Consider the following 12,357-nt stretch of genomic DNA (forward strand, 5'->3'; position numbering starts at 1 on the left):
CTTCCTTCCTTCCTTCCTTCCTTCCTTCCTTCCTCCTTCCTCTCTTTCTTTCTCTCTCTCTTTCTTTCTTTTCTTATAAATGTTTTATTTATTTACTTGACAGAGAGAGAGAGAACAAGCAGGGGGAGCGGCAGAGGGTGAGGGAGAAGCAGGCTCCCCGCTGAGCAGGGAGCCCAATGTGGAGCTTGGTCCCAGGACCCCGGGATCATGACCTGAGCCACCCAAGCACTCCATCTCTTCTGTTTTAATTAACCCCCTAAGGTCCCCTCTACACCTGAAGGCTTTCCCTGACCCTTTACACCCCACCCACCCCCCGAACAGGGAAGTCTCTGGGCTCGCATTCATGCACTTGATAAACATTTCTGCACCGGGCACTGTTCCATGCTCTGAGAATACAGCAATGAACAGCACATACAAATCCCCACCCTTCTGGAGTTCATCTTCTAGTGGGAGAAACAGATACCAACCAAGATGTTAGAAGGCAATAAAAGTGTTTTGGAGAAAATAACAGCAAGGAAGGAAGATAGGACTGTTGGAGGGAGGGGTGACATTTCTTTATCGGTGGTCAAGGAATGCATCAGGTGACTTGACCAAAGAGCTAAAAGAGGTGAGGAGGGAGGCATGCACCTATCTGGGGGAAGGGAGTTCTAGGTAGCAAGGATTGTAGGTGCAAAGGGCCTGGGGCAGGGAAGATATGGTCAGAGAAGCAGTGAGGGTGTGGTTGGGGCAGAGTTAGCAGGCAGAGTGGAAGGAGATGAGAGCAGGGAGGTAACAACGGAAATTGTGTGGGGCCTTGTGTGCCATGGGGAGGACTTTCGCTTTTACTCTGAGCTGGAGCTATGGAAGGTTCTTGAATAGAGAAGGGCTGTGATCTGACATGGGTGCACTCTGTCTGCAGGTGGGAAACAGTGTGGGAGTCGCAGTGACAGCAGGAAGACCAAGGAAGAGGCTGCTGCAGTGGGTCAGGTGGCAGACAGGGACGGACAAGATCAGGGTGCAGGCAGAGCAAGGAGGGAGGAGTGAGCAGATTCCGCATAAGTATTGGGAATTTTGTGCCTTGTAATTTTATAATATTAATGTTCATCTTCATATTCATTTCACAAAGCAAAACAAGTGCTACTATGAGAAATTACTGAAAACCTCGAGGAGAATGCCCTGGTCTGTTCCATTCATCGCTGTATCACCCAGTACCTGGAACAAAGCCTGGCCCAGAGGGACTGCTTCATTTGGTTGTTCTCTCTCTCTCTCTCTCTCTCACACACACAGGCCAAGAATTTTCAGACATTATGACTTTATTCATTTTAAAACTTTTTTTGGAGTACAACATGCTTACAGAAAAGTGCATGCAACAGTACAGGTTTGTGAGTTATCACAAAGGGAAGAACCCATACCACCACCACCCAAGTCCACGAATAGAACAATACCAGTACTCTAAAAGCCCCCTTGTGGCCCTCCTCTTAGGTCTCTTCCACTATGTACCCTGTTCACACCTTGCTTTCTTCACATCATAACATATCCTGGAGATCAGTAAAGTACAGTGTATACAAATGTGCCTTATTTTACCCTCATCTGCAGAGTTGTCCGTCATGTAGATCAACCAGTCCCCTACTGATGGACGTCTGAATTTCTTTTTTTTAAATTGCACCGTTGTTGTGAAGCTCAGAAATACTATATATGAATAACCGGACATATTGAATCAGTCAACATATGTAGATATCTTTTTCTGTCAATTTCCTGTGTATATCCTCCACTCATTTTTTTTTTCTAATTGGACCGTTGTCTTTTTCTTATTGATTTGAGGGAGCTCTTTACATATTGTGGATATAATCCTTAACTAGGTATGTTGCAGATCTTTCCTCCAGGTTAATCATTGGCCATTTATTCATTCAATAAGTATGTACTGAGCATCTACTATGTGCTAGGTGCTGGGAATAAAGTGGCAAATGAGTCAGATGTAGTCTCTGTTTTTGAGTTACTTCTAACTGGCCAGAAAGGCAAATAAAAGTAATTTTATTTTATTTATTTTAAAGATTTTATTTATTTATTTGACAGAGAAATAGCCAGCGAGAGGGGGAACACAAGCAGGGGGAGTGGGAGAGGAAGAAGCAGGCTCCCAGCGGAGGAGCCTGATGTGGGGCTCGATCCCAGAACGCTGGGATCATGCCCTGAGCCGAAGGCAGACGGTTAACGACTGAGCCACCCAGGCGCCCCAAATAAAAGTAATTTTAAAGTGTAGTAAATGCTAGGAAGGAAAGAAGCAAGCAGGCAAGCATCTGAGACAGAGGGAATCCACTTTAAGTGAGGTGGCCGTGGAAGGCCTCTCTAAGGTAGTAACATGTAAGCTGACATTTGAAGGATAAGAAGCAGCCAGTCATATGGTAAGTGGAAAGAACAGCATATGGCAAAGAAGGGAAATGGGAAAACTTGGCTTGTTCAGTACATCGAAAGATCAGGTTCCCAAATCATAATTGGCAAGGAAAGCTATTAGAGATGAGTCAGAAGAGGTGGACAGGGGCCTTATAGAACAAGGTGAAGAATTTGATTTTATTATAAGAGAAATTTATAGCCAATGGTCCCCCTTATATGTTAAGAAGAGTCGAGCAGCGGTGAGAATGGGTTACAAAAGGGGAAGAGCCGACAGGAGGCTGTTGGCAGCGTGAATGTTTGCACCAGGTGGGCATAAGAAAGGCAGATTTCAGGTATGCTTTGATACAACCCAACAGGATTTGTTGATGAACTGAGTGGGGGGCAAAGGGGAGGGAAGAATCAAGAACGACCCCTCTTTTCTGACCACTACAGTGAGTATTGGCAGTGCTATTCACTGAGGTGGGGAAGGCCATCATGGGAAGGGTGGGAGACAGGGTTGGAAAGGAAGAGAGATTTCAAATTTTGATTTGTGGGTTGGATGGACACATTGCTTCCTCACTCCAATTCTATGAGGCAGGTACTCTTATGAACTCTGCTCTAAATATGATGCTGTTGGGGCCCCTGCGTGGCTCAGTTGGTTAAGCATCCAACTCTTGGTTTTGGCTCAGGCCATGATCTCAGGGTCTTGAGATTGAGTCCCGCATCAGGTTCCATGCTCAACGGGGAGTCTGCTTGAGATTTTCTCCTTCTCCCTTTCTCTCTCCCTTTGCCCCTTCCCCTGCTCACATGCTCTTTCTTAAATAAATAAATAAATAAATAAATAAATAAATAAATAAATATTGTGTTGAGTGACTGTTTGAGCCTTCAGAATTCTTATATTGGAACCTAATCCCCAATGTGATAGTATTTGGAGGTGGGGCCTTTGAGAGGTGATTCGGTCATGAGGGTGGAGCCCCCATGAATGAGATTTGTGTCCTTATAAAAGAGGCCCCAGAGGGTCCCCTTGCAGCTCTGCTATGTGAGGACACGTGAGAAGACAGCCAACTGTGAACCGGGGAGAGGGCTCTCGTCGGACACCGAGTCCGCTGGTGCGTTGGTCTTGGACTTCCCCGCCTCCAGAACTGTAAATTTTCGCTGTTTGTAAGCCATCCATTCGATGGAATTTTGTTATAGGAGCTGCACAGACTTAAGGCATGTGAGGAAACTGAGTGACAGAGAAATGAACTTGTTGGATTGTAAATGATAAAGCTAGAATCTACTCGTCCCTCTTTCCATTTTTGATTCCTTCCCTCCATCCAATTGTTCATCTTCTCTTCATCTACTCTTTTAATTATTCATGTCCCTATCTTCCCATTTCTCTACCCCCATCCACCCATCCATGTCCCCCTCCTCTCTCTCTCTCTTTCCCCTCCCTTCCACCCACCCATAATCCATCCACCCACCCACCCACCCATAATCCATCCATCCACCCATCCACCCACCCATCTTTTCACCCATCAATAAATATTCCTCATGTGCCAGATGCCCTGGACATCTGACAGCTGCTGTCAAGAGGAAGCTCAGGGAGGAGAGGCATAAGACAGACACATTGGCATGCAGCTTAGCCTAAGATATTTATTCAACGCTCTAGCAGTTGGCCTCAGTGGATCATCAAAGGGGTAGAACGGTGTAGGGGCACACAGGGACATTGTGCACCCTCCAATTATTGCAATCTCCAGGAGGGTCAGGTCCTGAAGTCCTCATTCCTGGCAGATGACTGATCAGCTGTCACTGCAAGAGACAGACTCTTAGCACTTCCTCTTGCAGACTGAGCACTTACCCCAACCATTGCCTTCCCATGGGGACCCACAGGCCACTGCCCCAAGCAGCCTGGCTCCCATGCTCTGTCCCTCACCACAGGGAGAAGTCCTGCACCTTCCAGCTTTCCGTTGTCATCTTCCGGAGTCATGCCCGTCATTGGTCTGGTCCCCATCAAAGTTTCCGCAGACCCCACACAGCTTCCCGGAATGTTCTTCACTGACCATCACCGCCAGCTGCCCTTTGATGCCAAGATGCACCTGGACCCCTGCCTTCTGATTAACACTCACGGAGCCATCGGGATTCTTTTGTATGGACACAGATGCTGATAACTCAGCTGGGAGAGCCACATGGATACCATTCACCTGGTGGTGGTAGGGGAAAACAGAGGTGAGGCTAGAGCCACAAAGGAGCTGGAGCGTTACCAGCATGGAGAGTCCAAGCAGGACAAGTTGAAGGAGCAAAAGCAAAGACACAAGTGCCAAAAGAGAGACGTGGATGGAGGCACTGTACTGAGGGATGCGTACATAAGCTAGCTGGAGATTTGGACAGATGGTTAAAAGGACAGACAGTGGACACAGAGATGGGTCAATGGATAAGTAAGGATGCACAAAACATTGCAAGGGCATCTGGGGTGGTGAGGAGCACTTTGTACCAGATAAACATACAATCCAACCCCAGCATTGTCCTGTCTGGTTCTGCTCTTCAAAATAAAAGAACACTTGTGTGTGTCCTGTAAGTTACTGGTTCCCTAACAAAAGCAATTTCATGAATTATTTTTTCAATGCTGATGTCCAAAGACAAATAATGACCTAGAAAGTATCATAATCATGTGAGAAAACTACTGGTTCTCTGTCATAAGCTGTGGACTCAGTAATTTTGGGAACCGTATGAGTTTTTCCTTTAAATAACAGTTTTTTGTTTTTATTGAGTTAATCCTTCTAGAGTTAGACTCCCTAGAGAAACTTCTTTGAAATAAAAGTTCTTTTTTTTTTCTAAATGATTTCTGTCTGAGTCTTCCTCTGCCAGTTGATTAGAAAGATAGGTAGATATACCTGGATGGATGGATGGGTGGATGGATGGATGGATGGATGGATGGACGGGTGGATGTGTGGATGGATGGATGGATGGATTGGTGGGTGGATGGATGAGTGGATGGATAGAAGAAAGGAAAGAAGGAATGGAGGGAAGGGCAAGGGGAGGGAAGGAGAGAGGGGAAAGGGAAACAGAGATAGAAGAATAGATGGCTGGAAAGAAGGAGAGAAAGAGAGATGGATGTATGGGACCCCTGGGTGGCTCAGTTGGTTAGGCGTCTGCCTTTGGCTCAGGTCATGATCCCAGGGTCCTGGGATCGAGTCCCGCATTGGGTTCCTTGCTCAGCAGGGAGCCTGCTTCTCCCTCTGCCTGCTGCTCCCCCTGCTTGTGCTCTCTCTCTCTTTCTGATAAATAAATAAATAAATAAATAAATAAATAAATAAATACAATCTTTAAAGAAAGAGAGAGAGAGATGGATGTAGTGAAGGATAGTTGTAGGGGTGGATGCAAAGTTTCACCAGGCTTCAAGCTTTGGAAGTGTAAGAACTGGGTCTGAATCATCTGTGTCACTCAGCACATGGCCTGTTGTAGAGGGAGCAGGGCTGAATGTATTCACAAAAACGACCTTTTCCTGGGAATCCTCTTTGGGTGGCCAGGCCCCATTCTGGGTCCTGGGGAAAAAGTGATGACCAAGATGGACAGGACCACTGCCCACCTGAGGATTATATTCTAATGATGGAGAAAGGCAATAAACACAAACGAATAATGGATGACTTCAGAGAGCGAGAAGTGTTTTGAAGGAAATCAAAGAGAGTGATAGCATGGAGACTGGGATGGAGAGGAGGAACTTCTGTAGGTGGTCAGGAAAGGCCTTTCTGTAGAAGCGGTGATGGAACTAAGACCTGGAGGACAAGAAGGTGTCAACTCCGACCGCCTGAGAGAAGAGGCTTGCAGCCCTGGGAACAGCACACGTGAAGGCCAGAGGTGGGAACAAGCCTGGTTTGCTGAAAGGTCAGCTGGGCCTATCATTAGCATAGCTAATGAGGGACAGAGTTACCGGAAATGGGGCTGGAGGTCAGCAGGGGTTAGATCATACAAAGCCTTGTACCCAGGCCAAGGAAGGGAGGTGGCTTGAGTTTGGAATGCTGCTCCAGGAAGCCACCGTAGAGTTTTCCACCTGATCCGATTCCCATTTCTAGAGCACCTGTCTGCTCTGTAAAGAACTGTTTCTCTCTATAGAGGGTCAAGGGGAGGTCAAGAGTAGGTGTCTGTCAACCTGAATTGTGGATCAAGGAGATGGCTTGAGTAAAGGAACGATTGGCTCAGACCACCCTAAAGAGAGAACGCAAGCCTCCCTGTTTCCCGCAGGGCTGAGTCTCGGCCCATCTCCACGCGCTGGTGGGGGGATGCAGACCATCCACTGAGGGGGGTGTGTACAGCATCGGCTGTCTCTCTCCACTGAACCCAGAAGACCCCAGTGGATGTCTCTGCAATCAATAAACAGGTCATAGAAATAGGGAGATGCTCATCTAGGAACTTTAGTGCAACCTGGTGTCTGTGTTTGGGTCTGGGACACTCCCACGTGGGCCATGAATGATTGGCCCGCAAGTCGGCATCAGCTCTGTCTGGCCAAACAGATTCTCTCTCAGAAATCTGGAATAGGGGTGGCGAGAACCATGGGGTTTGGCAAATGCAAATGTAAGTGAGAGGAAGTCGAGGGACAGAAGGGACGGGGCACCAGGGCTGGAACAGACTCCTAGAGGCAGACAATGACAGACATCGTCAGAGTCCAGGAGAAGTTCCTACCGAACACTGCACTTGGACATGATCGTGGCCCCTTGTGTCCACAGTTACCCCCAACACTTTGTTCCCACCAACGTGGCTGAGAACTGAGCCTGGAGCTGATGGTTTCAAAGCCTGGATCTCTCCCAGGCACTGTCCTAATGCCTTGGATGAATGATTTCATCTTCTTGAGCCCTCGTTTATCCTCTGTGTAAAATGGGGATAAGAATAGTCCTTGGGGCGCCTGGGTGGCACAGCGGTTAAGCGTCTGCCTTCGGCTCAGGGCGTGATCCCGGCGTTATGGGATCGAGCCCCACATCAGGCTCTTCCGCTATGAGCCTGCTTCTTCCTCTCCCGCTCCCCCTGCTTATGTTCCCTCTCTCGCTGGCTGTCTCTATCTCTGTCAAATAAATAAATTAAAAAAAATCTAAAAAAAAAAAAATGAATAGTCCTTGTCTTTGTGGGGAACCACAAAGAATGAAACTGATTTGGTGAATAGCAAGTCCAAAAGATAGAGGTATGAACCCAGATAATACCTACCAGGGCACCTGGATCCAGCCACGCCTGAGGCTCGACCCCTGGATTTTCTAGTTCTGGGGGCCAAAATATTCCTTTTTGCTTAAAGCAATCTGAATTCGGGTTTCTGCTGCTTACAACCTATGGAGCTGGTTAATACTATGATCAAAATGACTAATAGACTTGAGTGTGTTTTCGTTCCTCAAGAGCTCAGCCAGAACAGAGAGATTAAGTTTGGAAATACTGACACAAATACCAATCCAGAGACTAAACTATAGAGATCTGGATAAAGAAAACGCAAGGCAGATGGGCAGCCGGGATTGTAGGGACACGGCAGCAGGACGACAAAAGCCCATGGGAGATGTGCTCCCATGCCCAGGCTTACCCACACTCCGTTCTCTGAGCTCAGAGTCACCAGCCCATCCTCGAAGAAGACGTGAACCTGGTTCACAGATCCAACTTTGCCTTTGCAGGCCTGGACGACAGCCACCACACGGAACCAGGGGATCGTGTCTGGTAGCCCCGGGCAGCGGGAAGACAGCTCGTAGATGCCCTGGGAGCGGAAAGCTCCGCGGGACCCATCGAAGGTGGTGAGGTTGGCATCCACAGAGAGGGAACAGAGACCCTGGGGGGCCCAGCAGTTCCGGGCCCCGGCCTGGACCTCACACACACGGTCTGACCCGCAGCTGACTGCCTCACACGTCAGGCCGGTGCTTGGGGAACAGGAACAGCGCTGGCGGCAGTCTGAGCTCAGCAGTGAGGAGTTCACCTGTGCACAGAGAGAGGGGCCAGGTGGCCGGGGTGCGGCGGATCGCACCTAAGGCCGCAATCTCCCAACCCCTCGGCATCCACACAGAGTGAACTGGCAGCAACTTCCATTGAGAGCCATGGAGTTTACTTCCCCTTCCCCCAGGAATCTGGGTTCACCTTGATGCTATGCTTTGGTTGTTATAAGACAGCAGAAACAATGCCGCCCCATTGGTTGGACCTCATAAGACCTCACAGATTTCTCTCTCTCTCTCCCTCTCTCCCTTCCCCTCTTTTTTGGAATCCTGCCCATAAGAACAAGCGTGGGCTAGTCTGCTGGAGGATGAGACCCCACGGAAGACAGACAATGATCCCAGCTGCTACCACTGTATGCCAGCCAGCCCCCAGAGACCTGCCACAGGACTATCGATGAATGAGTGAGCCCCAGAATTGCGGAAGAGCCATCCAGCTGAGTCCAACCCAAACAGGAGACTCCCAGAATCATGAACTCAACAAACAGTTGTTTTAAGCCACTGTGTTTTGGGGTAATTTGTAACCCAGTAAAAGCCAACTGATACCAGGTAGGACAGAGAGCCTAGAGTCCTGACATCCACAGCCCAGAACACAGGGCCCCAGGAACCCAACTCCGGGAAATAATTTTTTTTTTCTCCTACCTGACTGGCTGCTCTCTCCTCACTGCATTTTCAGTTTGGTCCTCATCTCCTAAATCCTTAACTGCTATTTTGCTCAGAGTGCAGTCTTTAGGCCTTTTCCTTCTCTCTGTGTTCACTACCTGTTGATCTCATCAAACCTCATCAAAACTAAAAGCAGTGTCTGATCCTCATTCGGACTCTGGTCGGGGGGGCGGCGGGTAATTGTCGTAGAGGACATTATTGGGACCACTGGTAAAATTCAAATAGAATCTGTATAGTGTTGAATCAGTGTTCATTTTCCGATTTTGAAATTAATCACATCATAATCATGCACATGAATTTCCTTATTCTTAGGAAATCCATGCTAAAGTACTAAGGGGTAAAGGGGCACCATGACAGCATCACTCTCAAATAGTTCAGGAAAAATGTGCATATATACTTATTTAGGGAGGATGATAAAGCAAATGTGTCAGGACGCCTGGGTGGCCCAGTTGGTTAAACGTCTGCCTTCGACTCAGGTCATGATCTCAGGGTCCTGGGATCGAGTCCCGCATTGGGCTCCTTGCTCAGTGGGGAGTCTGCTTCTCCCTCTCCCTCTGCCCCTCCCCCTTGCTCATTCTCTCTCTCTCTCTTTCTGTCAAATAAATAAATAAAATATTTTTTAAAAAAGCAAACATGTCAGAAGGTCAACAAGAACCTAAAGGAAAGGTACACAGAAGTTCTTTGTATGAGTCTTCCAAGCTTCCTTAAGTTTGAATTCTTTAAAAATAAAAGTCTGAATACAGAACCCAGAAATGGACCCTCAACTCTATGGTCAACTAATCTTCGACAAAGCAGAAAAGAATATCCAGCAGAAAAAAGACAGTCTCTTCAAGAAATGGTGTTGGGAAAATTGGACAGCCACATGCAGAAGAATGAAACCAGACCATTTCCTTACACCACATACAAAAATAGACTCAAAATGGATGAAAGAGGGGTGCCTGGGTGGCTCAGTTGTTAAGCGTCTGCCAACGGCCCAGCGTTATGGGATCGAGCCCCACATCGGGCTCCTCCGCTGGGAGCCTACTTCTTCCTCTCCCACTCCCTCTGCTTGTGTTCCCTCTCTCGCTGGCTGTGTCTCTGTCAAGCAAATAAATAAAATCTTTAAAAAAAATGGATGAAAGAGCTAAATGTGAGACAGGAATCCATCAAAATCCTAGAGGAGAACACAGGCAGCAACCTCTGTGACCTCAGGCCCAGCAACTTCTTGCTGGACACGTCTCCAAACAAGGGAAACGAAGGCAAAAATGAACTACTGGGACTTCATCAAGATAAAAAGCTTTTGCACAGCAAAGGAAACATTCCACAAAACCAAAGACATCCAAGAGAATGGGAGGAGATATTTGCAAATGACATATCAGGTAAAGGGTTAGTATCCAAAATCTATAAAGAACTTGTTTGATAAGTTCTTATCAAACAACACCCAAAGAACAAATAATCCAATCAAGAGGTTGGGCAGAAGACACGAACAGACATTTCTCCAAAGAAGACATACAAATGGCCAACAGACACATGAAAAAATGCTCCACATCACTTGGCATCAGGGAACCACAAATCAAAACCACAATGCGATACCACCTCACACCAGTCAGAATGGCTAAAATGAACAAGTCAGGAAACAACAGATGTTGGAGAGGATGTGGAGGAAGGGGGAGCCCTCTTACACTGTTGGTGGGAATGCGAGCTGGTGCAGCCACTCTGGAAAACAGTATGGAGGTTCCTCAAAAAGTTAAAAATAGAGCTACCCTACAACCCAGCAACTGCACTACTGGGTATTTACCCCAAAGATACAAATGTAGTGATCTGAAGGGGCACGTGCACCCCAATGTTTATAGCAGCAATGTCCACAATAGCCAAACTGTGGAAAGAGCCCAGATGTCCATCGACAGATGAATGGATAAAGAAGATGTCACACACACACACACACACACACACACACACACACACAATGGAATACTACTCAGGATCGAAAATGAAATCTTGCCATTTGCAACAACATGGATGGAACTAGAGGGTATTATGCTAAGTGAAATAAGTCAATCAGAGAAAGACAATTATCATATGATCTCATGGATATGGGGAATTTAAGAAACAAGGCAGAGGATCATCGGGGCAGAGAGGAAAGAATGAAACAAGACGAAACCAGAGAGAGAGACAAACCATAAGAGACTCTTAACTATAGGAAACAAACTGAGGGTTGCTGGAGGGGAGGGGGGTGGAAGGATGGGGTAACTGGGTGAGGGACGTTGGGGAGGGTATGTGTTGTAATGAGCACTGGGTATTACATAAGACTGATGAACCACAGACCTGTACCCCTGAAACAAATGATACATTATATGTTAACTTAAAAAAATAAAAATAAAAGTCTGAAAACATTAAAAGAAATGAATGAATGTAACAAAAGAGCTAAATACCATCTCTACACAGATCGCTCACTCGTCTGTATCTCCAGCCCAGACTTCTCTGGTGAATGCCAGACTCACAAATCCTTCTAGCACAGGCAGAGTGGTCAGGGCTGGGATGGGGGAAGCACTTGGGTAATACCTAATCCAGTCTAGTGGATCAGGGAGGGCTTCCTGTAGTCGGTGACACCCGGAGGAAGGAGAAGTTTGGCATTTCCTTCCCCAGAAATCTTGCACTTCCGGACCTTCTAGCCTCTACCTTTTTGCCATTAATAAAACGATGGGGAGAAATGAGGATGGGATGTGGTCATTCATCTTTCCTTTACTTGATAAATATGTTTCTGAGGAGCAAGGATGCCTACTTGTTCAGAGGGTGGGTCTGGGCTGCTGGGGTGTGAATCCCAGCATCACCACTTGCTAAGTGATAGTCCTGGGCTGACCTCTCCTTGTCGCAGTGGTGCCCGTCTCATACGATTCTTATGATCACTAAATAAATCAACACCTGTAACAAACTCGGGGCATCGCAAGAGCGCAGAAAACATCAAGCACAAAAATAAATCCAATTCACTTTCAACTTCCATCAGTAGACAGATTGCTAACTTCACCACCTACTGTGCTGTTGTAAGTTGCTGGTGTTTTTACTGTATGGTGGAGGCAGAGGGTGAGGCCCGGTGCCCAGGGGGTGCCCTTCAGGCACAACGGCACTCGATCCTCAGACACCTATGGTGCCAGGTTGATGATTAACCCCAGGAAGAAAATGAGACTCCAAGAGGTGACTGTAGGAGTCCGAATAATGGCCCCCAAATATATCAGGTCCCAATTCCTGGAACCAGTCAATGTTACCTTATACGGAAAAAGGGTGTTTGCAGATGTGATGAATTAAGGATCTTGAGATGGAGAGCCTGTCCTGGATTATCTGGGTGGGACTTAAATGCAACCCCGTGTATCCTTAGAAGAGGGAGGCACCGGGAGATTTTCACACACACACACACACACACACACACACACACACACACACA

The 12,357-nt window shown here is 47.2% G+C and overlaps 1 protein-coding gene across 1 annotated transcript in view; it reads right to left on the reverse strand.

The window, feature by feature from the left end:
• Positions 1-3,962: 3,962 nt before the first annotated feature.
• The window catches only part of LOC103661090 (Fc fragment of IgG binding protein), a 40,589-nt gene continuing 32,194 nt past the window's right edge, over positions 3,963-12,357 (reverse strand). The window contains exons 18-20 of the mRNA XM_040634415.1: positions 7,883-8,266; positions 4,262-4,529; positions 3,963-4,137 (exon numbers count right to left, since the gene is read on the reverse strand). Coding sequence (XP_040490349.1) covers positions 4,299-4,529; positions 7,883-8,266 — 615 coding nt within the window. The 3' untranslated portion in view covers positions 3,963-4,137; positions 4,262-4,298. The remainder of the gene's footprint in view (positions 4,138-4,261; positions 4,530-7,882; positions 8,267-12,357) is intronic.

This window comes from Ursus maritimus, unplaced genomic scaffold (assembly GCF_017311325.1).
Source record: "Ursus maritimus isolate PB19 unplaced genomic scaffold, ASM1731132v1 scaffold_19, whole genome shotgun sequence".
Lineage (NCBI taxonomy): Eukaryota > Metazoa > Chordata > Mammalia > Carnivora > Ursidae > Ursus > Ursus maritimus.